Source organism: Plectrocnemia conspersa, unplaced genomic scaffold (assembly GCF_051122295.1).
Source record: "Plectrocnemia conspersa isolate PC_06_02 unplaced genomic scaffold, ASM5112229v1 ptg000011l, whole genome shotgun sequence".
Taxonomy (NCBI): domain Eukaryota; kingdom Metazoa; phylum Arthropoda; class Insecta; order Trichoptera; family Polycentropodidae; genus Plectrocnemia; species Plectrocnemia conspersa.
This window is the reverse complement of record NW_028277175.1, coordinates 4,914,782-4,940,459: the sequence shown is the minus strand read 5'-3', so window position 1 is coordinate 4,940,459 and position 25,678 is coordinate 4,914,782. Positions and strand designations below refer to the sequence as shown.

The 25,678-nt window shown below is 28.2% G+C and overlaps 1 protein-coding gene across 3 annotated transcripts in view; it reads right to left on the bottom strand.

Annotated features, from left to right (window-relative positions):
• Positions 1–23,043, bottom strand: part of raskol (Ras GTPase-activating protein raskol) — a 196,343-nt gene extending 173,300 nt beyond the window's left edge. For 2 of the 3 annotated variants that reach the window (XM_088198386.1, XM_088198387.1), the window contains exons 1-2: positions 22,955–23,043; positions 21,060–21,272 (exon numbers count right to left, since the gene is read on the bottom strand). In XM_088198386.1, the coding sequence (XP_088054512.1) occupies positions 21,060–21,120 (61 nt within the window). In that variant the 5' untranslated portion in view covers positions 21,121–21,272; positions 22,955–23,043. Of the gene's footprint in view, positions 1–21,059; positions 21,273–22,954 lie in introns of those variants that run through there. The other variant, XM_088198382.1, reaches the window with a different exon arrangement.
• Positions 23,044–25,678: the final 2,635 nt, after the last annotated feature.

Below are 25,678 nucleotides of genomic sequence, written 5' to 3'. Positions count from 1 at the left end.
GAAGTATTTAAAAAAATATATTTGTTTCTATTGTGTTTGTTATTCGTGAAAATATAGTTAATTTTGTAATACGTAATTCAATTTTAAAAGCACAAATATTATTCTAAATATATATAAACTGCAATAATAATGTTGTACTTTTTAAAAATAACTACATCTTACTAATTCCAGATAGAGGAAAAACGGATAGTATTAAAAATATCATAGTATGAATTGTTTTCAATCTGTGTTAAATGAAAAAGTTTTAATTTAATCCTTAATATTTATAGACCGCTCAAACATATTGTTGTATTTTATATTAACAGACTACTTAAATTCCAAATAAAATACAGAGAAACTAGTATTAATTATTATTTTATATATTTGCTACATATGAAAAATAAAACTAAAATAAAATAAATTTAATTTTTAATATTTATGAACTGCGCAAAAACATTGTATTTGTCATTAACAGATCCTTTAAATTTCAAAGAAAAAACAGATTAAATAGTATTATTTAATCTGTTTTTTCTTTATATTTGTTACGCATAGAAAATATAATTTCTTCGGAATACCTAATTAAAATTAAAATTTATAGTAAAATCCCTAATATATTTATGAACACTGCTTAAAAATATTGTTGTATTTTATATTAACAGACTACTTAAATTCCAAATAAAATACAGATAAACTAGTATTAATTATTATTTTATATAATTAATAACCATTGATTTTTTTTTAATATTCAATTAAATTAAAACAATTATAAGCTGTTCAAATATTGTTGAATTTTATATAAACAGCTGTTTCAAATCCTAAGAAGAAAAATTAAAAGTACATGAACTTTACTTTTTATATGAATTGTTCCTAAAAATTAAGTTCATCTGAATATATTTATAAAAATATATATTAAATGCTCATATATTGTTGTATTATATAAATACACACAGTTTCGAATTTGAAGAGGAAAAATGGGCTAAAACAATGTGAACTAATGATTTTATAAATTTATTGAAAAATTAAAAAAATCAGAATACAAAATATACGAACTGATTGAATGTTGTTGTATTTTATAAAAAGCATTGTTCAGAAAAATAACAATCAGAAAAATAAAAAATAAGAGAACATAAAATTAATATAAATTAATTATTTTTATTATTTATTACCCACTGAAAACAAAATTCATATAAACAATACATATCAACTTTTTATATGTATTGTTCCTAAAAAATATAATATTTATAAAAATATATAATGATATACTTAATATATAATAACTGCTCATATATTGTTGTATTATATAAAATACAAATACACACTGCTTCGAATTTAAAGAGGAAAAATATGCAAAAACTGTGTGAACTTATGACTTAAAAAATTTATTGAAAAATAAAAAAATTAGAATACAAAATATACGAACTGATTGAATATTGTTGTATTTTATAAATAACACTGTTCAATATTCAGAAATATAAAAAAGAGTAGAACATAAAATTAATAATTTGTATTATTCATTAAAAATAAAATTGATTCAAAATATATAATTAAATTTACAAAAAGTTATAATCGAATCCTAATATTATATAAAATACACATAGAAAATCTGATGAGTATAAACTTATAAGAATAATATAAATTAAGTGTTTATAATATTAATTAAATAATTTAATTAAAATAGTACTAATTTAACCCTAAATTTAAATGAATTGCTTGAATATGGTTGTATTTTAAAAAAACAGACTGCTTAAAATCCAGAAAAAAATTGTGTAAATTAATTTTTATATATATTAGATAATCTCAAATTAACACTTATAAATATTTAAAATTATTTTATTGCCCCAAAATATAATTTATTTTTAAAGATATAATCATATTTTTTTAATTTCATTACATAACATTTTAGAGGCTTTAGTGCAAAATATTCCGATAGCTCTCTTTTCACATCGTCTAAGAAGTGTTGCATCGATTGAAATAAATGAAGTCAGAAGGAGCAAGGCCTGGAGAATAAAGTGGATGAGATAAAACCTTCAATTTCTGCAATTTTTTTAGAAAATTAATATAACAAGCAATTTTTTATAAATTTTTCACATCGAGGCACAATTTTTGTACTCATGTATCAACGGCCAAAGAATGACTGTCTGACTTAAAACTTAAATTAAAAAACAACATTCATTTCGGGATTACCTTATATATACATATGTGTATTATCAATGAAAAAAAATATAATTCATTTAAAATACAAACCAACTAATCTAATTCTAATCATTCCAGAATTTTTCTATTGCATATAAAAAAATAAATAAATACTACACTAAATTTAATTGATAAAATATAAAAAATACAGTAATTACGACTTTCCATGATTCTAATGACACAATAAACTATTTCCAACAGTATTTCTTATATAAACGTGTATATTTAACCTTAATGACGTAGAGTAAGCTCCTCTTTAAATTCCAAATATATATCTATATTATTTTAATATGGATTTAAGCAATATTTAATTATTTTTCTACACTCATGACATCGTGACGATCAATTGCTTTAGCTAACAAAGAATAGCTTATGTAAAAAACAAACAAAAATAACGGACCGCAAAGTGACGCAAAACGCTTTGAGCAACCTCATTGAGATGCAAAAAAACTTTCATCAGAGTGTGCAGAAACTTCAGATTTAGGCAACACCTAACACAACGGAAGAATATTGCTTCATAAACTATTCTACCGGCCTATCTAATTTCCTTGCCCGTAGCTTCCATTTTATTAATAGATCTTAACAGTTAACTCCATCGTAAAACGAGCAACGTCTATTTTGAAGACTCGCAGATCTACGCCTTCCGTTCTGGACATGTGGGCTTATTTTGAATATTCTCTGGGTAAACAGTTTGTTTATCTGGATAATTGATTGTTCTCCGAGAGGCGACCTTGGATCGATAAGGTCGCCAGGAGTCGAGGTCTTCCAAGGCATAGGCGAGATTCCATCAATACGGTAGCTGAGTTGGAACATCAAGAAGGTCTGGTGTTATGGTCGTGGTCGTCAAGATCTGATAGGAGCACGGAATGACCATTAAAAGGTAGGAGAGCTTCCGAGGAAGAGCATCGTAGATATGAAAATGAACGCGGCGAACCGTTGAACTCTGGCAGATAGAACAAGACATTGTAGTTTTATAATTGGACGTATTAATTAGAGGCTCTAATTTAAATTACTGCGGAAAGATCTCATATTAAAGTTTATGTTTCCTAACACTAATTCTGTAAAATATTGAATAAAACGAAAAAGTGTTCTTATGTTAAACTTTATAACATAGATTGTATATTATTTATTGATACATTTCACCGATAGAAAATATATATTATGGATTTAGCAACACAAAACCAATTAAAATATTTCATGAGATGTATAAGAGAACTATGCTATTAAATATTACCTTTAATAATTAAAATAAACAAAGACAATGCTATATATTATCCATTCAATAAATTAATTGATCTTTGGTAAATTAAAAGGAAAAATCTATGACCTTTGTGTCTAATTCCCACACACGAGCATTTAATTAAGAACGTCAAGTAATTTTAATGACTTAACATTGATGATGTTTCCAAAACCATCTGGTAAGGCATTTAAAAGTATCCTTCGCATTTCGTGTAAAAGTAATATATAATGTGATTTAATCCAAATATATAACCACAGTGTATGATATAAAAGTTTACACATCAAACGCCGGATTCATCTGTGAAGAATCTGACAAAATCACTGGAACGGAAACAAATAATTTTCTTTTACATTAATTTGAGTATGTATTCATAATATAAAAAATCTTATTTAAATAAAAATAATATCATTGCTTCTTATCTGACTTATTATCTTATCAACACGATAAACTAGTGGTATAAGTTAGTGACAAATATCTAAAAGATGTGTTATATATTTATATTATAAAACATATATAAAAACAAACATATTTCATATAACATTTTTAATAGACAAATAGTAGAATTTTAGGGATTTATTGCCAAACAGATTTTTTTTTTAAAATCACTATATTTATTAGAAAATCAACGTTATTCAATCACTTCAATGGAAAAAAGTGCTGAAAAAATGAGATAAATTTTGACGTTTTTTATCATTAAATTTAGTTATTAGGCAAAACATTTTTAATATAAAATTTAAGTATTAATGTAAAGTCGGAATAGTGTAGTCCGTAAGGTCTAAACTAATAACCCAGAGGTCACGAGCTCGCAACCCGGCAGCAGACTCGAATTTTTATTTATAAAAATGTGCTATTATTCAAAACCGGCACCAGCTACAAATCTATTGATTGTAAAACATTACACATATATTAATTCATAATTAATTATATAATTATCACTGAAAGTCTGGTGATTTTATTACCCAATTGGTACTGTTTTACCCCCATTGTAACGCATTGGGCTTACGCCTGTAAGGTTACAATGAAAGATTTATAAAAATGAAGGTATAAATATATATTTTCCAAAACAAAAATGCACATGATAGAGAAAAAATAACTATATGCATTGTTTAAATACATACTTGATTTACCCCGTTGTAACGCATTGGGATTGTCTGTCAGATTAAAACGAAAGATTGGAAAAAAAAGAAAGATGTGTTTTGATGTAATGCGTAGGGCGCTTGAACATCCTCTGCTCCCCCCACCTAGGGTATATAAGGGCTTTAACGGGCATACAGTGGCAAATTTTCTAATCTCAAAGGAACGTGGGAATACCATATATTTCTTAGAATTTCTGTGATCCTAGCAGGGACAAACAGGAAACATCCTCAATAGCCGCCTGAGTGCCAAGCGGCGCGACGCATATCACGTACTCTCTCAGTCTCTTAGCGACTGCTTATTATAATTTATGAGTTTTATATTCTTTCTTTGAAGATTACATATATTTTTATTTTTTCTCCCGTAAAACGTAAGATGCTTTATGGATTCTTCAAATATAACAAAAGTTACCGTACCCGTCATATTACCAATTTTTGAACTTAGTGCAATAAATGGACTTATAATCGAATTTATATTTTATTTACTTATATATTCAATAAACTATTTGGGTAATTCTGTTTGGCAAAGGCCGGAAAAAATATAAGATAGATTTCTGTAAAAAAAGAGTTTTTATTTATTTAATAAATAAAAAAACATTTTAAATTTTTCTCTAAATGATTACAGATTTGCACATAGAAGAAATAGGGGCATTTGCCCCCCTTGAATTCGTCAAAAAAAATAATAAAATAACAGTCTCGAATTTATCCCAAAAATATTTTTTTAAATATGTAATTAGTGAAATCAAATCGGAAAACATTTTCACCGTTAGATATAGATATATTAATATTTTCACCAGTGAAAATATAATTTATCTGACAGGTGCTAATAAAATTAAATGATTTTGACTCTTTTCGTCTTTTCTAAATTTTGTCGATGCGGCATGGGTTTGGAAAGAGACGCCATATTCATATATACGCAATTACGCATCTATTTTATGTGTTATTAAACATGAGTATTTTATTGCTATTGTAGTTTATTTTTTATAGAAAGAAGCTCATCGACATAACCAGCTTTTCCCTCAAAATAACTAAGCTCGATTGCATCACATCTTCTTCAAGAGGTTCGACTCTCAACGAGCCTAGGTGCAATTTCACCGTTTGACCCTCGCTTTTCTGGTTTCTCTAGCTTCGGAAGGGTACCCATACCTACTCCTATAGGTACACAGCTTCTACGCCAGTTCTCTAAGATTTTCAATAATAGACCGCCAGGGCCTAATGGGGGCCCGCGGCCGCCACGCCCCATGCAATCGACATGGGTGGCCCTACACACAAACAACGGGTACTACAATCAAATAATAAAAAGTTTACTGCTTCTTTTGCGCCGTGATAAATCGGCACCGTAATCAAGTGTCCCACGTGGAAGAAGACCATAGTTTTTTTTATTAGGACTGTGTGACAGTGTGTCGGGATATTTTGGGAATTATAGTCGGGCGTGTGTTGTTGAAGAAAATGTAGTTCCGGGTAGTAAAACATCGACTGACAAGCTTTAGGAACGATCTAAAGATAAAAACTTTGGTCTGGAGGGCGACATAACAATAACAAAACCATTATGACAATATATAAATGTGTGTTTGCATATTTGAAATATAACATAAGTATATACAAGGGGTAGCTACTACGAAAGCCAAACATATTGGGTACTGTTTTACATTTAAAATTTATTTAACAATCTATAAAAGAACTAATCAAAAGTAAATCTAACATGAAACTGATCAGAAAGTACAGGCGGCCCTCGACTTTCGCACAATTCGCTATTTCGCACATTAAAAAAAAACATTTTTTTTTAAATTAATTTTTTTTTTAAAAAAAGTTTATAAACATGAGTGATAAACGGAAAAACTTCAGTGTTGATCCGAACATAAAGAAATCAAGGACTCATAAACTTCACACGATTCGAGACAAAGATGGAAATTATCAGACGTTCTGATAGCGGTGAATCTTTTGCTTCAATCGGACGTTCGTATGATACAAACAGGTCTATGATATGTTCAATTTTGCAAAATAAAAATATAATTAAGGAATACGTTCAAAATTTTGGAAATTAAAGATATATTTCCACAATCTTTAAAGATATATTTCCAAAAAAACACGGCAAAAAAAAACATAGATGAAATGGAAAAATCTTTGTCATCATGGATCGATGACCAGCATCAAAAAGATGTCCCTCTGAGTATTTCAATTATTCAAGCAAAAGCTCTTAGTTTACACAAAGATTGGAAGGACAGATTAAAAAGAAGATTTTAACACGGATTTTCAAGCAAGTAACGGTTGGTTTTACAATTTTAAAATGAGGTATTTTTTTCATAATATTAAATTTACTGGAGAATTGGCTGATGCGGATAAAGATGCTGCAAAAGAATTTATTTCCTAATTATCCAAAATTATTGAAGATGGAGAATATTCCTCTGGCCAAATATTTAATGTAGATGAGACAGGTTTATTTTGGAAAACTCTTTAACAATGAAAAATATGAATAAAGCCTTCACGGATCTTGACAATTTTTTAAATATTATGAAAGATTGTGATCCCAATGGAGAACGCATATCTCAAGTGCGTAGGGCGATCAATAAAGACATAGCATGTTATAAAATACTATATGAAGAAAAGAAATATAATAGTGAAAAACAGTTAGCTCTTGATAACTTTTAAAAGAAAACACCCGAAAACCCCACTTAAACATGTCTCTTAACCGCCTCTTAAACATCTTATATTATATTTACTTGATAAATAAATATTTTAAAATACACACAATTTAATTTTTTTTTACTTCCGTCTACATTCGCACACATTTTCAGGAACCAATTATGTCCGAAAGTCGAGGGCCGCCTGTAATGATATTGATTGAATATGTATTAATATATACTATGTATATATAAATATAAATGTTTTGGAAAATGTTCAAGTAATATAAATAGCACTTAAATATTACCTTTTTAAAGACCAATATTTGAAAAAGTAGATGATAACTGTTTTAACACTAGTGAAAACTACTACAATATAAACACAATCAAACAGCTAGATATTAGGTAAATAGGAATGAATTAATTTTGAATGCTATTGTCATTTTTCTCGAAGCAAATTTGAGGGTTATAAAAATAAAGCAATTTTATTAGATCACTGTTAAGTAAAATATATACAAATATACTCTGAATATCAAAGTTCTCTGTAAAGAAAAATACTTCTATAAAATTTACGCTTATTCCTTCATATATTCGTCAAGTAAATATATTCGTTTTAACCAAATATAAAATCAGCTTATCAGTAATACAATATAGTATATTGGAAGCAATAAAAGAAACTCACTCGATGAACAATACATTGTAAAGCGAATGATACTATTGTATTAAAATAAAATTCTAAAATATTATTTACATAGAATATAAACAATTTAAAATGCCTTTAAAGAGAATACAAAAATCATCAAAAGTTTGACCATCACTTGTGCATATCATAAAATATAGTAAATTCCGACACAAACACACTTTTTTTACATCATACTGTTGAAACCCACACCATAAACCAATTCTAAAGATTCTAGCACATCCATTCAATAAATAACTCAGATTGTAGTGCGCTTCCGGTTTTTTATCATTCCAAAAATAAAATCCCTCCTTCCTGCTTTAGGGATTCATGAATGAAAATAAAAATCTAAAATCTAGGGTATCAGATACACTGTCTAATTAGTAGGATATAACATCACGCAAACGTGCCGTATATAATAATAGTTAACGCCTTTCACCCCATTCCAGACGACACGACAGGTCCACTAATCGAATCGACCCATTTTGCACTAAGCACGCATGGTCACCCTGCACCGTGGATGCACCATGAAATGACCGTAAATCAAAAGCGTTGTTGGTGCATTGTCATCGTGGACGCAGCGTGGTGTCCCATTTAGAAATTGAATGTAGTAGGTAATTTAGGGTTTGTACATTGGGCTTTGTCAAGTTTTGATACAATGATTATGACAATAATTAAATGGTTTGATTTTTATGGGATAGACTATTAAGGCAAAGGCATAGAATGCAGTAGTTTTTTGTTACTATTTTTATGGAGAAATAGTGGGTTTGAATCTCACATGAACCGACATTTTTTATTTTTAAAAAAAAAACTCGATCACGTTAGATTATGTATTTAAATATCTTTCTAATATTAATCGTAAAAGACGGATCATTCCAATCGTTACATTTGATTCTTTAGGTTGCGAAATTCAAGTAGAAATAGTCCGTTTCATTCTAACTGTTCGCAGCATTTCGCGAAGAAATTTTTATAATGAGTATTAATGCCACTATTTTAATTATAAAACGCAATATTTTTATCCGAAATGGCGTTCCATTTTTAAATATTTTGTAGAAACAGCGTTCCAGAGAGTTTCGGCATACTTTTACTTATAATGATATGATAAAACTATATTTTGAGAATAATAGAGGGTAACTGAACAAATATATGAGATAGGCGTGTTTGAAATTAAGTGGCAACTGAACGCATGGGTCAGTCACCGTTAGATTATAGTAGTAGGAATATTGGAAATTGTATTTCAATCATTAAAAACTAAAAATATTATATGTAAAAATCGCATATTTAAAAATATTGTTTTTTTTTATTTAAAAAAATAAAAGTTTTAAATTTAAATAATATTAAACGGCAAATGTTTAATTTAAGTGCTAGCTTTTTTCAATTGAGAATATAACAAAATTACTGTAAAATTATTACATTAAATAATAAATTTGATACATAATTTGCGGAAGGAATGTACTAATGTTCTTGTTCTTCTAACACATTTTTGCTATAAAAAAATGGGGGAAAATATTTATTTAGGCTAACACTTTCTAATGAAGCAAAATTAAAACTTCCGCGTGGCCTTTTACAAACGAAATCTTTGTGGTCGCTATTCGGTGATATTAAAGGATACGTGTAACAATAATATTCAGTAAAAAATAGTGTTGTTTTTAAACATTAGTATTACAGTTTTCATATATTGGTTATTTTCAACTATTCAAATAGCAAATAGTAAACGATAAAATATGTTATAAAAAAACATTTTAATTTTGAAATATAATTTTAATTTTACTTATTGCCTAAAAAAATATTATTATAATAAATTACTTTTGACAGACTTACAATTAAACATTATTCGTATTGATTTAAAAAAGTTGAAAGAATCAATACCAGCCATTGGATAAGTACACAGCTGCACAATTTTACTAGAAAATATGAGGAATTTCTAGAATTTCTGCAATTACAAAGTGTTTTTGTAGTATAGTTGCCATGGCCATTGCTTATAAATAACAGAAAGATAAAAATGCATATTCCGCAAAACAAAACAGGGCACATTAATAAAAAAAATAGCTACCTGCGTTGTTGTAATCAAGGCTGAAAAAATACGCAACTATGCTTTGTATTTAAATCAGTTTTTCATTGTTTTTACAAATTAAAAAAAATAAAATATACCACTTAAATATTAACGAACAGTAAGAGAAGTATTTGAATAACGGATAGTTTATGAAACGAGCGAATAAATTCGGTATTCTATAATCAAATATTTGGATTAAATTCTAATAAGTATATAATACATATTTATACTGTATGTGATTCTAAATAATTGCCCAGTAGATAGAGACAATCAAACAAAGGTGCTTAACTAAACGAAAACACAAGAAAAAATACCATATTCAACGGTACGCGACAATTGGGCGACGGACAAATGGGCGATTCCGGTCAATTGGGCGACGGTCAATTGGGCGATGGTTATTTGGGCGACGGTCATATGGGCGACAGAAATTTAAAAAAACTTGCACGCTTTGCTTTATTTTGAATATAAATAAAATATACATTAAAACGAAAATGTATATTAAATGAAAAACAATTTTATTTTCAAATTATTAACTCATATTATAATTATATGCAATACCATGTAAATATTCTATGATATTTTTTCTATTGTACCTCAAAACTTTAATAAAAATTCTTTGGTCTATTCTTTTCATAAAGATATCCATTCCAAAAATATTTTTCCTTGTCTTTTTGACTTAATATGTCTGAATTATCCATTTATAAAGAATATAAACTGTGGTAACTCAAATTAGTCGCTCTCAACAATAATCAATAAAAAACAATTATCTATAAATAACACATATAATATAACCCACATGTGAATATAAAGAAACATACTTATTTTCTTGCTGTACTGAATTTTTTACCAAAAACACAATGACACTGTGACAAAGTGTTTTAAAACCACGACAAAAATAATTTTCAAAGACGCAACGAAACTTTTTTCGAATGTTTTCAGTCAAAATTCAAAAGTATACTGAGCGCTAGTTATGGGTTTTTATATTTATATATAACTACCCTATCTAATTTTAAATAGATAACTGTAAAATATGCGATTTTTGTGAAATCCCAAAGTTTATTCTCACATTAATTTCCAAGGCTCAAAACATAAAAAAAATCGCGGAAAGGGCAAAATCCACGATAAGCATTTATCAGCGATAGTTCTAGCTTATTATATTCATATATAACCACTCTATCCAGTTTAAAATAGATAACGGTAAAATATGCGATTTTTGGAAATTCCAAAAGATTGTTCTCACAGTAATTTATAAGTCTCAAAACATAAAAAAATCTCGTAAAGGGTAAAATCCACGATAAACACTTATCAGTATCTAGTTCTGTGTTATTATATTTTTATATACCTATCCTATCTAATTTAAAATAGATAACTGTAAAATATGCGATTTTTGGAAATTCCAAAAGCTTGTTCTCACAGTAGTTTCCAAGGCTCAAAACATAAAAAAAAATCGCGTAAGGGCCCACTATGAACATTTATCAGGTAGGTATTTATAATAAAATTACCGACTTAAGCCGTGTGCTTTAAGTGTTTTATGATATCGGGTAACTCTCTTAAATTCTTGAATGAAAAAAATCAAACTGTTTAAGTGATATTTTATGATTAAATAAGCACAAATGATAAGTAAATATATACATACTATATCTTATGTAGGTATATTATATTTTGTTTAGACCGAATAATGTTTTCATCTTTTAATTCTATTATAAAAAATATTACTTATATTTTCGTATGTACGTATATGTATATATATATATATATTTTAATATGTATTAAATTATGTAAATTATTTAATTAATTATAGGATCATGATTTGCTACACATTTATTTGTAATGCATTATTATTGTATCGCCCAAAAGACCGTCGCCCAAAAGGCCATCGCCCATTTGTCCGTCGCCCATTTTGAATCGCCCATTTGACCGTCGCCCAATCGCCGTCGCCCAATTGACCGTGTCCCATATTCAATACCCATGTCTAATGGTCTCGTTTAACGATTCTTACTCATATCGTTCAATAACACCGGGAAATGAACATAATAGTTGCGTTTATAAAAGGCCACCCGGTAATTATGATCGGGATTCATTAGAGGGAGTTCAACAATAGAGACATTGCTCTAAATAGGTATTTTCTTTTATTCTACAAACCTTCAATAATAAAACCTATACTTACTACAAATACAGATCGAGCAACTGGCAGAAATTAGAGATCCTATACTACTTTGCCACTGCAAGGGTCTGAACTATTTTTTATTCCAAAACGCCGCCATATATTATACTAACACCTAAGTATAATTCATGATTGTCCAATAAACTATGATATATATATCAAGCAGCTCTTCCAGCGTCAAAGTTAAACTACTCGGCATCAAATCACTTATGAATACTTTTTCATACGAAATCTTAAGCCTACTTTATTTATCAAAAAAAAAAACTCAAAGAACGATTGCATTGCTCACTGTGTTTTCAAAGAAAACAAGATTACAGCTGATAACGCGTTAAGCACACCCATCGTAACCAAAACCTAACGCAAGAATTATTTCACATAAAACTCAATTCACTCGATATTCTCACAGAAGACACTCGAACGTATTGTATAATTATAATTAGCAATTTATCAAAATTACCGTATTAATTAAAGCGCCCGAGAGAAAAACATACTAATAAACCATTCTACCATAAATTCTCTTCGCGTAATACCACTTTACAACATGTACAAAAAACACACGAAACAACCATAGAGCTAATAGTTAAATCATTGTTACGCATTGCTTCTTAATGATTGTGTCAAGTGCGACAATGCCTTGTTTCTACCATAAAGACAAATTGTATTTGCGTAACAAACATTTGTTGGTGTTTTCTATGCAAATACATTCTCATATTACTTTTTTCAGAGCATAGAACTACCATTTTCATTCTCATATACGTGTGAAATTGAACTCGTGTGTAGAATTCCAGCATTGTTTGTACATCACGAAGGCATTTAGATTTGCAAAATTGCGTGATTGTGGCCTATTATCGATTGACATGCGTATCTGAATCACTGGCAACTACATCTGAAGTCATCTTGGTTCATTCGGGTTAACATTAAAATCTAGCTGTTTAAATTTTATATTGGAAATCTTTCGTTGCAAAGTGGTAAACACAATCAACAACTTAGTAACGAGCCACCATGCTTTAATCAGTGACATATGTTTTATTTATTATAATACTATAAACTATTATTACAGCTTACAATCAATACATGTCACTGTGCACAATCTATCAAGATTTTATTCTAATCATTTAACACGATATTCATCCATAAGATTATAAAAATCTAGGATAATCTAATCTGTAAAAATCGATCACAATAAATTATAATTACATAATAATAAATATTTCTGATCTCCAAAAAATATTAGATATAGAAAAACACGAGGATTCACATGGGATTTGAACTCAAGTCTACTTGTTGATACATATTGTTCAACTTATCTGACCCTGAACTTCACGGAAAGCCGTCTTATCGGGCTTGAAGGACCAGTGAAACACTTATCTTAGTCACCGACTTATATCACAGCTCTAAAATCATTTCGTATTTGCATTGAATTAACTATGTATCCAGAAATAATGCATATAACATTATATTAGCAGTATTTGTTAATAAAAAAAATATAATTTGTTTTTTAAGCCCACTCTGTACATTGTAGTAATATTTTATCTGTGAAACTATTTTATTTTTGCATATACATACATATAACATATGTATATAAAACAGTTAAGACCTTGTATTTATTTAATTTGTTTGATGTTTCATATACATATTATTAAAAAAATATTTAGTGACATAAATCAGCATAAATTTATTATAAAGATTAATAAATAAACATATGTTTTTTCCATATACGAAAATGGAACATTATGAAGATTTATCTATGAGAATCGTTTTTTTACACAAAGAATATGTTTCAATGTATATATAAGAACGCAGAATAATATTTTAATATTTTTTCCTTGCGAATACGCTATTTTATATAAATATTACGATAAAAGCTACGCATACTAAGAATTATTTAATTTTTTACTTTTTTATACACTTGCATGAAAAGTTTATGGTTGTATAAAAAATGTAACTTTAACCTATAATTATATAAATATAACCCTTTTTGTTTTTGCTGATTTAACCCTTTGGCTACCGAAATCCGATATACCGGCTTTCGCTACACTAGCGAGAACTGCCGGATCCGACGGCTCCGAAATCGTAGTATCCAATACATTTTCAACCGTCTGTAGGGTAATTGCTTCAGGGGTTTATAACATTTTTTTCAAATATATGTTATAAATATATTATAATCATTATTTTTATACATATACACACATATATATATATGTATAAATATATATATATATATATATATATATATATATATATGTATATATATATATATATATATATATATATATATATGTATATATATATATATATATATATATATATATATAAATATATATATATATATATATATAAATATATATAAATATATATATATATATATATATATATGTATATGTATATATATATATATATATATATATATATATATATATATATATATATATATATATATATGTATATATATATATATATATATATATATATATATATATATGTGTATGTATATATATATATATATATATATATATATATATATATATATATATATATGTATATATATATGTATATATATATATGTATATATATGTATATATATATATATGTATATATATATATATATATATATATATATATATATGTATATATATATATATATATATATATATATATATATATATATATATATATATATATATATATATATATATATATATATATTCAACAGTCTGTAGGGTATTTTTACTTAAACCATTATTTAAAAATATTATATTTTATTAATTTACGAAAAGTTTTATTTACATTATAAAAATAAATAACATATTATATACCATTGTTATTGATTCCTGGTTGGAGTTCGGCCGCTCAGATCTCGTATTTTTTAATACGTCATGCGATAATGACTCTTATTACAGCGCAAATAAGAACTAAAATAACACACAATCGCATATTCATCATTAATTAGGTCAAGTTCACTGCAGACAGCGTCGCACGCCGCGACAGCATGTTTACAAACTAAAATACACATTTTGACTTTTTAATTATTTAATAAAAAGTCCCGGCAGTTCTGGAACATTTTTCCAAAAATGCCCGGCATCCAAAGGGTTAATAAAATACCTTAATTTCTAGCTCTATCTGTTATCTATGTATATTTATAATTAGCTAGTCCAATATTCACACAGAATATTTTGGATATTTAATTAATTCAAAAATACTCATAAGAACGATTTAAATAATTTTATCATTACCAAAATTTGTTGCCACAAAGATTGATTGCCACATATTTGCTTTGACTAAATATATAATTTAAAAATATTTTTAATTGCATTTATATAGTTTATTGTGATAGACATATTATTTGTTTGTCTTATGATGGTTTTACGGTTTTCTGGTGATAGTTAAAAATATATATGTACTAGTATATATGTATGATATATAGGTGAATCAAAAATCAACAATTAAAAAGCTGCATGGTTATTTTGAGACAAAATGTAACATAACGTTATAATTAGGAAAGTTTTCTTTGTTATGGAGGTATTATCATACACCGTACCATACGGTCCGTTAAGACGCTGATATAATATCAATATTTATGTAAGTCGCAGCTAGCTAGTATAGATATCCAATAAAGCAATTTCAAAAAAATAACATTAAATTTAAGCTGAGCTAGTAATTTTTAAAGTGTTTAAATTTAATTTTATAAATGAGATTAAAATTATCGTTTCGTGTATATCTGATGAATATCTAATATTATATATTGTAGATTACTAATCTGAACGCCCTCTTGAGAATGATTTATTATTAATATTACAACACAATTAAGCTTTTTGTTACAAAGATAATATTGATTTTAATTTTACTTTGATTGATATTTAAAATATTTTTAATTGCATTTTTATAATTGATTATGATAGACAATGATTCGCGTTATATATTGGATTTATTTATAACTATGTTCTTGACGCTAGATGTCATCCTCCTCAATAATCAGATAATTAGATTTGTGTATATATTATTTTTTAATAAATATTTTGACGGGCAGATGGTGAAGTATGCGTATGCATAAGTTATTGTATGCTATGAATGAGATCAGCGGATAAGGCGCCACCAGCCGTTGTACTCGCGTCGTGGTCGCCAAAATAATGCATTACTCTCGCCACCACCACGTCATGTTAGCTTGTGAACAACCAAATAAATCGGTACCCACAGTATGTTAAAGAACCCTGACTTTTAATATTTAATTGAAGGAACGAATTTAGTCGAAATATATTTTTACCTAATAAAGAATTTATAGTGGTCATAAAAACCGACCAAACTTCGCCAAAAAATGACAATAAAAATGTCTTAGCTGAGTTCATTAGCCATTTTATTTTAAAATATTATCTGCTCAAACATTTCGAAACTTCGGAACTCTCGTATATTAAACCAAGAAAAAAAAATGTTCTATAAAATATGTACGACTAATTTGCAGATAAAAACTTTTTTTTTTATAATCACAATTTTTTTAATAACAAACTTTTAAAAATCAAATTTAGAATGCAGTTTTTTAATATTTTTTATATGTATTTGCAATGGTAAAATCAGTAAACGCCATATTGCGGATCGCGTACCGATAAAATAAAAATACATCTCCATCTCATCAGCTATTGCTCTAATTTTTTAAAGAAAAAGAAGCGGTCTCAGTACGAACTTGTTAATAAATTATTGCGCATTACTAGCATCTAAAAAAGATATTTAGAATTTATATTTATATTATGATTATATCAAATATTGGCGCCACTGGTATACACTACATCTGTACGACTCTCACGGCTAGTGCTTGGAGGAGCTTATATTTTTCTAACCATTAAGATTATTTAATTTTAATCCAACTACAAATAATAGTAGGCTGGATAGAAATTGAGCATACTCGAATCGCATAATCAGCTTTTATGTCGTTAGCGGCAAAGGAAGCGGATATTTTCGCATCTGATCTATATTAATTGTTTACGCTTAATGTCAGTCTGATCGCGATTTAATGGCGAATGGTCCGAAACAGGTAAGTGGAAACGGAGAGTACATCCGTCGGAGAGAATGTGAAATCGTCTTATAAAAGCATCCGACATTATTCGAAATTTGTCGCCGCTCGGTGGAAATCGACCGTTAGCATTCCTGCGCGGCTTCAATCTTCGAACATGGATCATTATTTATTACGTCCTAGCACCGAATTGGAAAAACTTGACTTCCGTCAGGATGTACTGTTAATAATACATATTTACGATGGCACGCGACACCACACCTGGTAAACCATTGACCCAATAAAATACTAATGTGTAAATGAACTTTTATACATTTAATTCGACTCGCGCACGAACTTTAATAATGATGATGACATTTTTTGCTGTAATTTAAAAAAGTAAGTTTAAAAAAGTCACCGGCCGAAAAATAACGTTAGGACCGCATCGCGTGAAAGAAAAAAAAGTATCGTTGCGCCATTGAAATGTCGTGCGCCGAACGATCGCGTTAATGAGACACAATTTCGTGCGTTAAGACCAAATCTATTACGAAATGGCCGGCGATTTTTGAATACATATTTTTCATATGAAGACATATTGCGAACATACATATTTTAAACGGCGTAATAACGACTATATGTAATGATACACTTCTATGGACGTCATTTGGGAGGGGGGGGGGGTGCCGGTGGAAGCACCCCCCCCTCCCCCCGATATTATAACGGACTTGGTCAAAGTGTATTCAAATCGAATTTTGGTCAATAGGAGGGCGCAAAAACAATTATCACCTCTCAGAAGTCAAAAATTCACGTCTAAAGCAATAAAATCGTGTCTTCCCGTTGCAGTGGGAACGCTCGTTTTTTTGCCATTCAAATACTTCCGACCTCTATTAAAAATTTCCAAGAAAGCATGCATATTTTCAACCTCTATGAAAATTCAAATGAGAATTCTTGGTTTGGTATTTTTCTCGAGAAGAATGATTTAGGGCGGAACCAGACTCAATATTTTTGTCGATAGATTATAAATCGGCAACATGGTTATTCTTCAGAATGTACAATTCAGATTGCGGTACCTAATCTATAAAGACTTTTTTGTAAACGAAAGGCGAAACCTAATGCGATTACTATTATAAGATTTCGAGGAGGATTTGGAGTAGTATAATTCGAGATCGGACATGAAACAAAATAACTTGGATGAAGATCGATATTATTAGTGTCCTGGTGGACCGTATGATACGAAATGCTATGTGATAATATCCACATAATACAGAAGATCATATTTATAATATTATGTTATTTAAACATGTGAAGAAGCAAAGAGGTGGCATTTCGTCTTAAGATAAATATGCAGCGTATTAATTGTTGTGACTTTTGCTTCGCTCATATATGTACATATGATATATAATTATAATATGTTTTTTAGGTTAATTTCTATACGAATACTATTAGGTTAATTTCTATAGAATTATATTGTATATGTTCTAATGTTGCATTCATGATTAATTAAAAATATACATGTTGGACGTCGTGTTTTGTACGTTTTAGAATATTATTATAATATTGATGTATAGAGAAAAATTATCGATTTTGAATGTAAAAAATCAGTGTCGTTTCTTCGACCATTACCAAAAGACCCTAAAATAATCCTTGGACAAAAAATATGTACAAATATATGGGGTTTTATATAGATTTTTAAATAGATTTACATCAAACTTTTCGACAAATTATCCCAATAAATATTTTGTCTAAATTTGATAGCCAGTATCATGTTTCTAAATTTAATAATAAAAAAATAAAATTCGTAGCTTTGCAAGTATTAAATGTTATTTAGCATATTTATTAAAAATAACTTAAAATAACCTTTAACACACACAGAAATCTACCTGATTCTTGCGGCCAGTGACAAGAAATAAAAACACAGTTAGCTTTAAATTAATCCAATATATAATATGTATTATTGTCTATCATAATAAATAATAAAAATGCGATTAAATTATTTTAATAGTATTTTAGTAAAACTATAGGTGGTAAAAAACAGACGAATATTGTCGAATATTTTAAAAATATAATCAATCTTATCTTTATGGCAAAAAATACAATTTTGCCGCAATGTTAATATTGAATTACTCTCAAGAGAAATTTAGAATTGGAAATATATAAAATATGTGATGTAAACATTAGGATATTCAATTATAAATATTCTTGAGGATAACTTCATGAGTTATCAAATATTGGAACATAAGTCATGTATATTTTTACTAAATATCAAAGCTAGAAATGTATATATTATAATAAATCATCCAATAAAATAAATTTTACATAATTATAGGTAAACAATTTATATAATTATAGTTATTATGTTTCCAGCAAATAAAAAATGTATTCCTAATGAAAACATATTAAAATAGCACAGTGGGTTCTTAATGTATACAATAAAATATATCCTTCTAATAAAAAACGGTTTTTAAAGACAAATCTAACAACATATTGTGACAGTTTCATGTATGAATCATTTAATCCTGAATTATCAATCCTGGTCATAAAACTGTGCTGTTTATGATACTAAATATGTATAAAATAGAAGGTCGCCTTAAAAATGTATGTATATGCAAAATATCAACCAATATATTATAAATTATACAACTAAAGATCAACACAATGTACAGAGTGGGCCCATAAAACAAAGACTATTTTTTAATAACAAATATTCTATTTATATTTCCATACAGAAATAGAAAAGTTGCAGTGTTAAAAAATTATACTGCATTTTTTTACTTTTAAATAATAAATAAATAATGATTGTTTTTAAGAGCATACGAAATCAGATACACCTACGTGAAAAAAATCTACATTACATCTGTTTTCAATCTAAGCTTCCACAAAAACTTTAGCAAGATGTTACTCTTTTTATAGTATGTTCGTTAGTATTAATCAACTTAAAGTACGCTTCAGACTATAAATAAAGGATTTTTTTATCAACAGCATCGTTTTCATGTATTGAGATCAGAAGAAACGAATCTACTCTGTTTTTACAATTTTGTGACGAAAAATTTCGATATATGCAAACAAGTTGATGAAATCAACACTGATTTTGAAAAGGCTTTTGATAAAGTTTGTTATGTCCTAATTTAAAAAAATAGTTTTCACATAAAATTAGTTGTTTTATTGAAGCATACGTTTGAGATCGTTGTCAATATGTTAAACATGTGCTATACGAGTCAGTTCTATCTTCAGCTTAATAATGTATTTTTCAGTTTATTATTGATGTTTATAAAGCTATTCGTTTCTTTAAAATATATTCCATTGAAGATTACAGAACTTAAATTTGATGTTCAAATCATCCCCTAATACAGTGGTGGGAAAACCATGGGTATGAACTCCCAAAAGAGTCAGGAGAAACTTTTTGGGGTCTCAAAATAATAATAAATATTTGACAAAAAATATTCAACCAGAATAAAGTAAAAGTACAATAGCGAAATACAATTATATTATCTAAATTTATCATAATTTCTAGCCTCAATAGTCTCCAGACGGTTTGCCAAGCAACGCGACGCAGATCGCGTACTCTCTCAGTCTCTTAACGATTGCCGGACAATTAACACACTATGAGGTGAAATGAGGTTAAAATTCCTACAAAGCTGGGATATGATTCCCTCGAGTCGCGTCGACGAGTATTATTAGAAAAGCACTTCTTTAGACACCTGGTAGGGAATATATACTATCTGTAAATTCTAGAGTGAAATTTTTTCGTGTCATGTAATTACATAACATGAAAGAACAAAATAATTAATTTGTTCTCACTCATATACTCGCAGTTGATGGACGCATTGTGGTCTATCCATTAATGTTGTATTGATCGCATTATATAGTTTCATATTAATCATTAATTTTTATATTCTGCTGGGTAATATTAATGCTTATTAACTAAAGTCGCACTAAGGCACAATGCTGTTAGTGAGACTTTATTGTGGGAATTCATTTTATACAACTATGGCTTAATAAAAGAAAAAGGTACTCACCGCTTATATCGAGCCATCCTTCCACCCTGCAGGGGTAATCAACGATCGGCCTGAATCCCATCTTGCAATTAAACAAGCACGCGAATCGAGTGTATCCAAGCACGTTTCACAAAGTAACGCAAAACCTATGTCACGACAGATCAATAAAATCACCATAACAGAACAACATTTTAACTTTACAACACTTCTTCGACACTGGCTTCATTCTTGAACCTGCGAAAGATTAAAAAAGACACATTTTAAAGCCGCTCAATGTTGATAGTTCAAAGAGAACCAACGATGAAAAAATTAGTATTCAACACAGATTTTAGAATGTCTTTCGACTGGCGAGTGTGAGAGGTCAAAAACGAACTGTTAAAATGACGTCACAGTGCATAAATTAAATATTCTCGGTATGGCCATATTTTTATAGCACAAGGGAGAGTGTTGAACCTTGTTTTAATTTAATCACTTTGAAAGATATAATTTTGTAATAAATAAAATTAAAATAATAATTGATTTAACTCTTTAATTGCCGAAATCATAATAGGGAGAATTGCTGCATCTTATGTTATCATTGAATAAAGAATCAGATATATTTTTAATGGAATGTATGTTTCAGATGAAAATAATATATATTTTTATTATTATTTTGTAATACATCGATATTTTGATAATAATCACAAAAGCTCGGTAACTAAAGGATTAAAGGTTAACAATAGACATTTACTTGCAAACCTACAAACTCGTTTAAATCACTCAAAAGTTAATTGAAAAATATGACTCGTTTAAGTGGGTTTTGTTGATGTTGTTGATGATTGAATAGCTAACTTTAGAAACAATTTAATCTTAGAACTCAAATAAAGCGATCAAGTATAATATTATGTAATAAACAGGTATATGAAGAAAGTATATTCACATTAGAATTGTTACATATATTTTTTTATTAACACTAACTTGAGCGAGTTTGATATCTAACTATAATTTTTTTATACCTGTCTTAATCTTTACATTTACAATTATGTTATATTGTAGCTTGTTTTATTATATAATAAGTATTGCCTTCTCTATATAAGTTTATGAAAAGTGTAAATTAGTTAACTCCACATTTGGATCATTCTCATATTTGCTTTCCAAAATAATAAGTAAACATAAAATAACTATACTCCAAATGAATTTAGAATATCCTACTACTACTTAAACTTAATCAAATAAAGTAAACCACAAAGTTTTTTGGTCTTAATATACAATAAAAGTTATCAACATGAATATGCTATTGTAATATAATACCTACTAACGCACATGCACAAAAGTAAAAATTTTATTAATAAATTTTAATGATTTGTTATAATATAACAATATAAAATTGTTATGTATTTTCCATTTTATTTTTAATGGATATAATACTAGTTATTTTTACAAAAATAGATCAATATCTGCATCAGTCATACAATATTTTGACAAAAATATTGTCTGTTTTTTTTAGTAAAGCAAAATTAGTGACAATATTTAAATTATTTATTATTTTATAATTAATAACTAGAACATCCATTCTATTTAATTGCACCGAAAAAATTAATTATAATGAAAACAACGATATGAATAAATTATCTTAAGTACAACAATCTCCACTATACGAATGCGTGAATGAAGTGAGCGTTTGTATTATTTATATCTGTGGATAATTTTATATTTTACTCAAAATAAATAAACACACGTCTTTCCAAGAAACGGGAACATTAGTTAAGAGGTTTTTATTTTATTTTAGAAAATGAATATCCAGACAGTTGGAAAATAACACCGAGAAAATGTCATCTCTCGACGCTAATTTTAAAGTAAACATTTACATTGCTCCGTTAAACAAATACGCAAATAAACCAGTTAATATTTTATGTAATGAAAATTGTTTTCACTACCTTTTACATGTTATTTTATCGATGTTTTTTTACTTTTTTCGCGAACAAATTGACACGGGTCTCACTCGCGCCACGACCGAGCGGAAACTGATTGCGTTTGATAGAACACTGACAGATGCCCCTTCTCCTTTCTAAATCAGAAGTTCTCAACAAAGCTGCGTATTGTGTTGCGTATTTATTTATGATAATTAATAATACGTTCTATGTTATAAAAAATATTGATAAAATAACAACAATAGTATAGGATTTTTTCTGATGATTCTAAAAAAATGTGATAACGCTCGCTCAACACATTAAAGATAACTATAAATGTTTAGATTCCTACGTTCCAATAAAAATATATATAAAAAATTACCTTTTAATTACTATATATTTCAGCTACAAAATTTCACTTATAAAAAGACTAATTATATGTTTTTATGCGTTGCCAGTGCTACCAATTAACTTTGTTATTCTAATTAATTCATTTGTTTCTCCAATTACAATTTGAAATATAGAATCGTTTATTATGAATAAAAAAATCATTAATTCGAATCTCACAATAAACATATTACAAAAATCGATCAATTACTAATATAACATTTTTTTAAATAAAATTAAATAAGAACTTGTAGTGCTAGGCTTATAATGTATAAAACATGTATAACTATAACAATAGTACAAAAGGTAATACTAATAATCTTGACAACTGTAACTTGAGAACAAAAAACCAATACCGTCCAGTGTACTTACACTTATCAGTACGTCCCTCAGGGCGAACGACCAATCTCAGGGGAGAAATTTAAGAGCATATGATGATCACGCGTTGAACGAAGTTGTTGTGCATTGACTGTATATTTTTCTAGTTTTCCCTAATTTTATTAACGACTACTGATAAGAATAAGGCTTCTCAAAGTACTATAGTAACATTTAAGTATCAATAAATCATCTTTTCTGTTTTTAAACTTTAAACATCATATAAATATCTACCCATATAAATATCTACCTGGAAGTTAAGCTATTACAAAAGGATGTACTGAAAGTGCAGTTAAACAATACCATGATTGGTCATAGATTGGCTTTTTCTCCCATTTGTCTAACTTCGTTGAAAGATCAGTATAAAGAACTTGTTACTTGGTCACAACACGTTCGACTTTCAAGATCTCAAGACCCAGCTAACCAAAAGTAATGAGATTTTTACGACTGTAAGACATTTGCATATTTATTGTGTATTGTAAAAATCTTACATTTGCGCAATAAACTATATATCAAGCAGCTCTTTTGGCGTATAACTGATAATCGGGCCATTCATCCACAAATCCCGACAATAAAATCAACACAGATTCTTAAGACAATTGATTAGATTATTACTGTAAGAAAACAAACAGTCAGATTGCAATATTCCAGATCAAATAAGCCATTAGACACCACAAAGCCGATGTGTATGTATTAGTCAAAAACGAAGAATTTGGATGCTCAAAGACCATAAATCTAAAAGAGACGTTCAATTCCTCTCATTTCTCAATAGTATATAAGCTAGAACGCCGGCATACTTGTTTAGATCCAAACGGAGTTAAAAAAGCAAATTGGTCCGATCTGATCCACCCAAGCAGATTATTACAATTACAATTAAACGAACTACAAAATATGAACTTTTTAAGTAAAAATTAATATGTTTCTTCATAAAAAGTTTTTAAAATACAAGATCATAATGTTTCCCACTAAAGGTGAGCCGAGTTGGTGTTTTTTTTACGGTTATGATTTGAAAAACAACCCCCTTATGCAACAGTGTTAGCGACTTATAATATAGCTGCGACTCAATTCGATGATTACTATTGTAAGCCATCGTGTAGCTATTGTGTAAATAAGCGTGTCTATACGTTAAGTTTCACTGGTCCTTCGAAGCTTTGTTAAAACAACTTTTCTAAAATGATCGACAGGACAACGTCAAGAACGTAAAGGTTAACAATAAAACGTCAACTTTTCTCAATGAGAGAAGTTAAACAGCAGACCTTTACAACCGGATATTTTGCCAGCATTTTCTCGCCATTTCTCGTTGACAGGAGAAGTAAGAACATATTAAATAGCTGAAAAGTTTCTAAACCTAATTAAGAAATCATTATTATGAAGATTCAGTTAATTCCTTATTAGAGGCATAATTTGACATAGTCAAAACAGTGGCTAGCTCAAAATAAACTAGTAGTAAAATAATAAGTTCAATATTGCCATTTGTTAGGTGAATGAGTATTTTAGTAAAATACTATCGAAATATATTTTACGGGTAGATATATATTTGTTCTACTGCTATGATATCTGTTGTAAAAACTGTTTAATTTATTTGTTTTATTATTATAAGAAAATATTTCCCCTCATCAAAGCAAACAATTACTAATTCTAATAAAAAACTCCCGATTTTTAAATATTTAAAATTGTATCATGATGGGGCTATAATGTTTGTACACAAGTGACCAGCCTTCTGACCATTGGTTTTTGAGCGTGGCGCCAATATTCTTAAGAACTACCAATATATTTTTAAATATTTCATAATAAAAATATGTAAAACATATTCTTTATTGTAACTTATATTATTTTATTGAATTTAATATGTATTAAATATTAATGGTAGTTCAATTTTTTTTAATTAATTACTGTCAAACTGTACCATAGACAATTCGCTGAGCTTCCGTGTTGTCTACTGCTTTTTGTTAGTGCTGCCATCTGTTGGACGTCGACAGCACGGCTGTC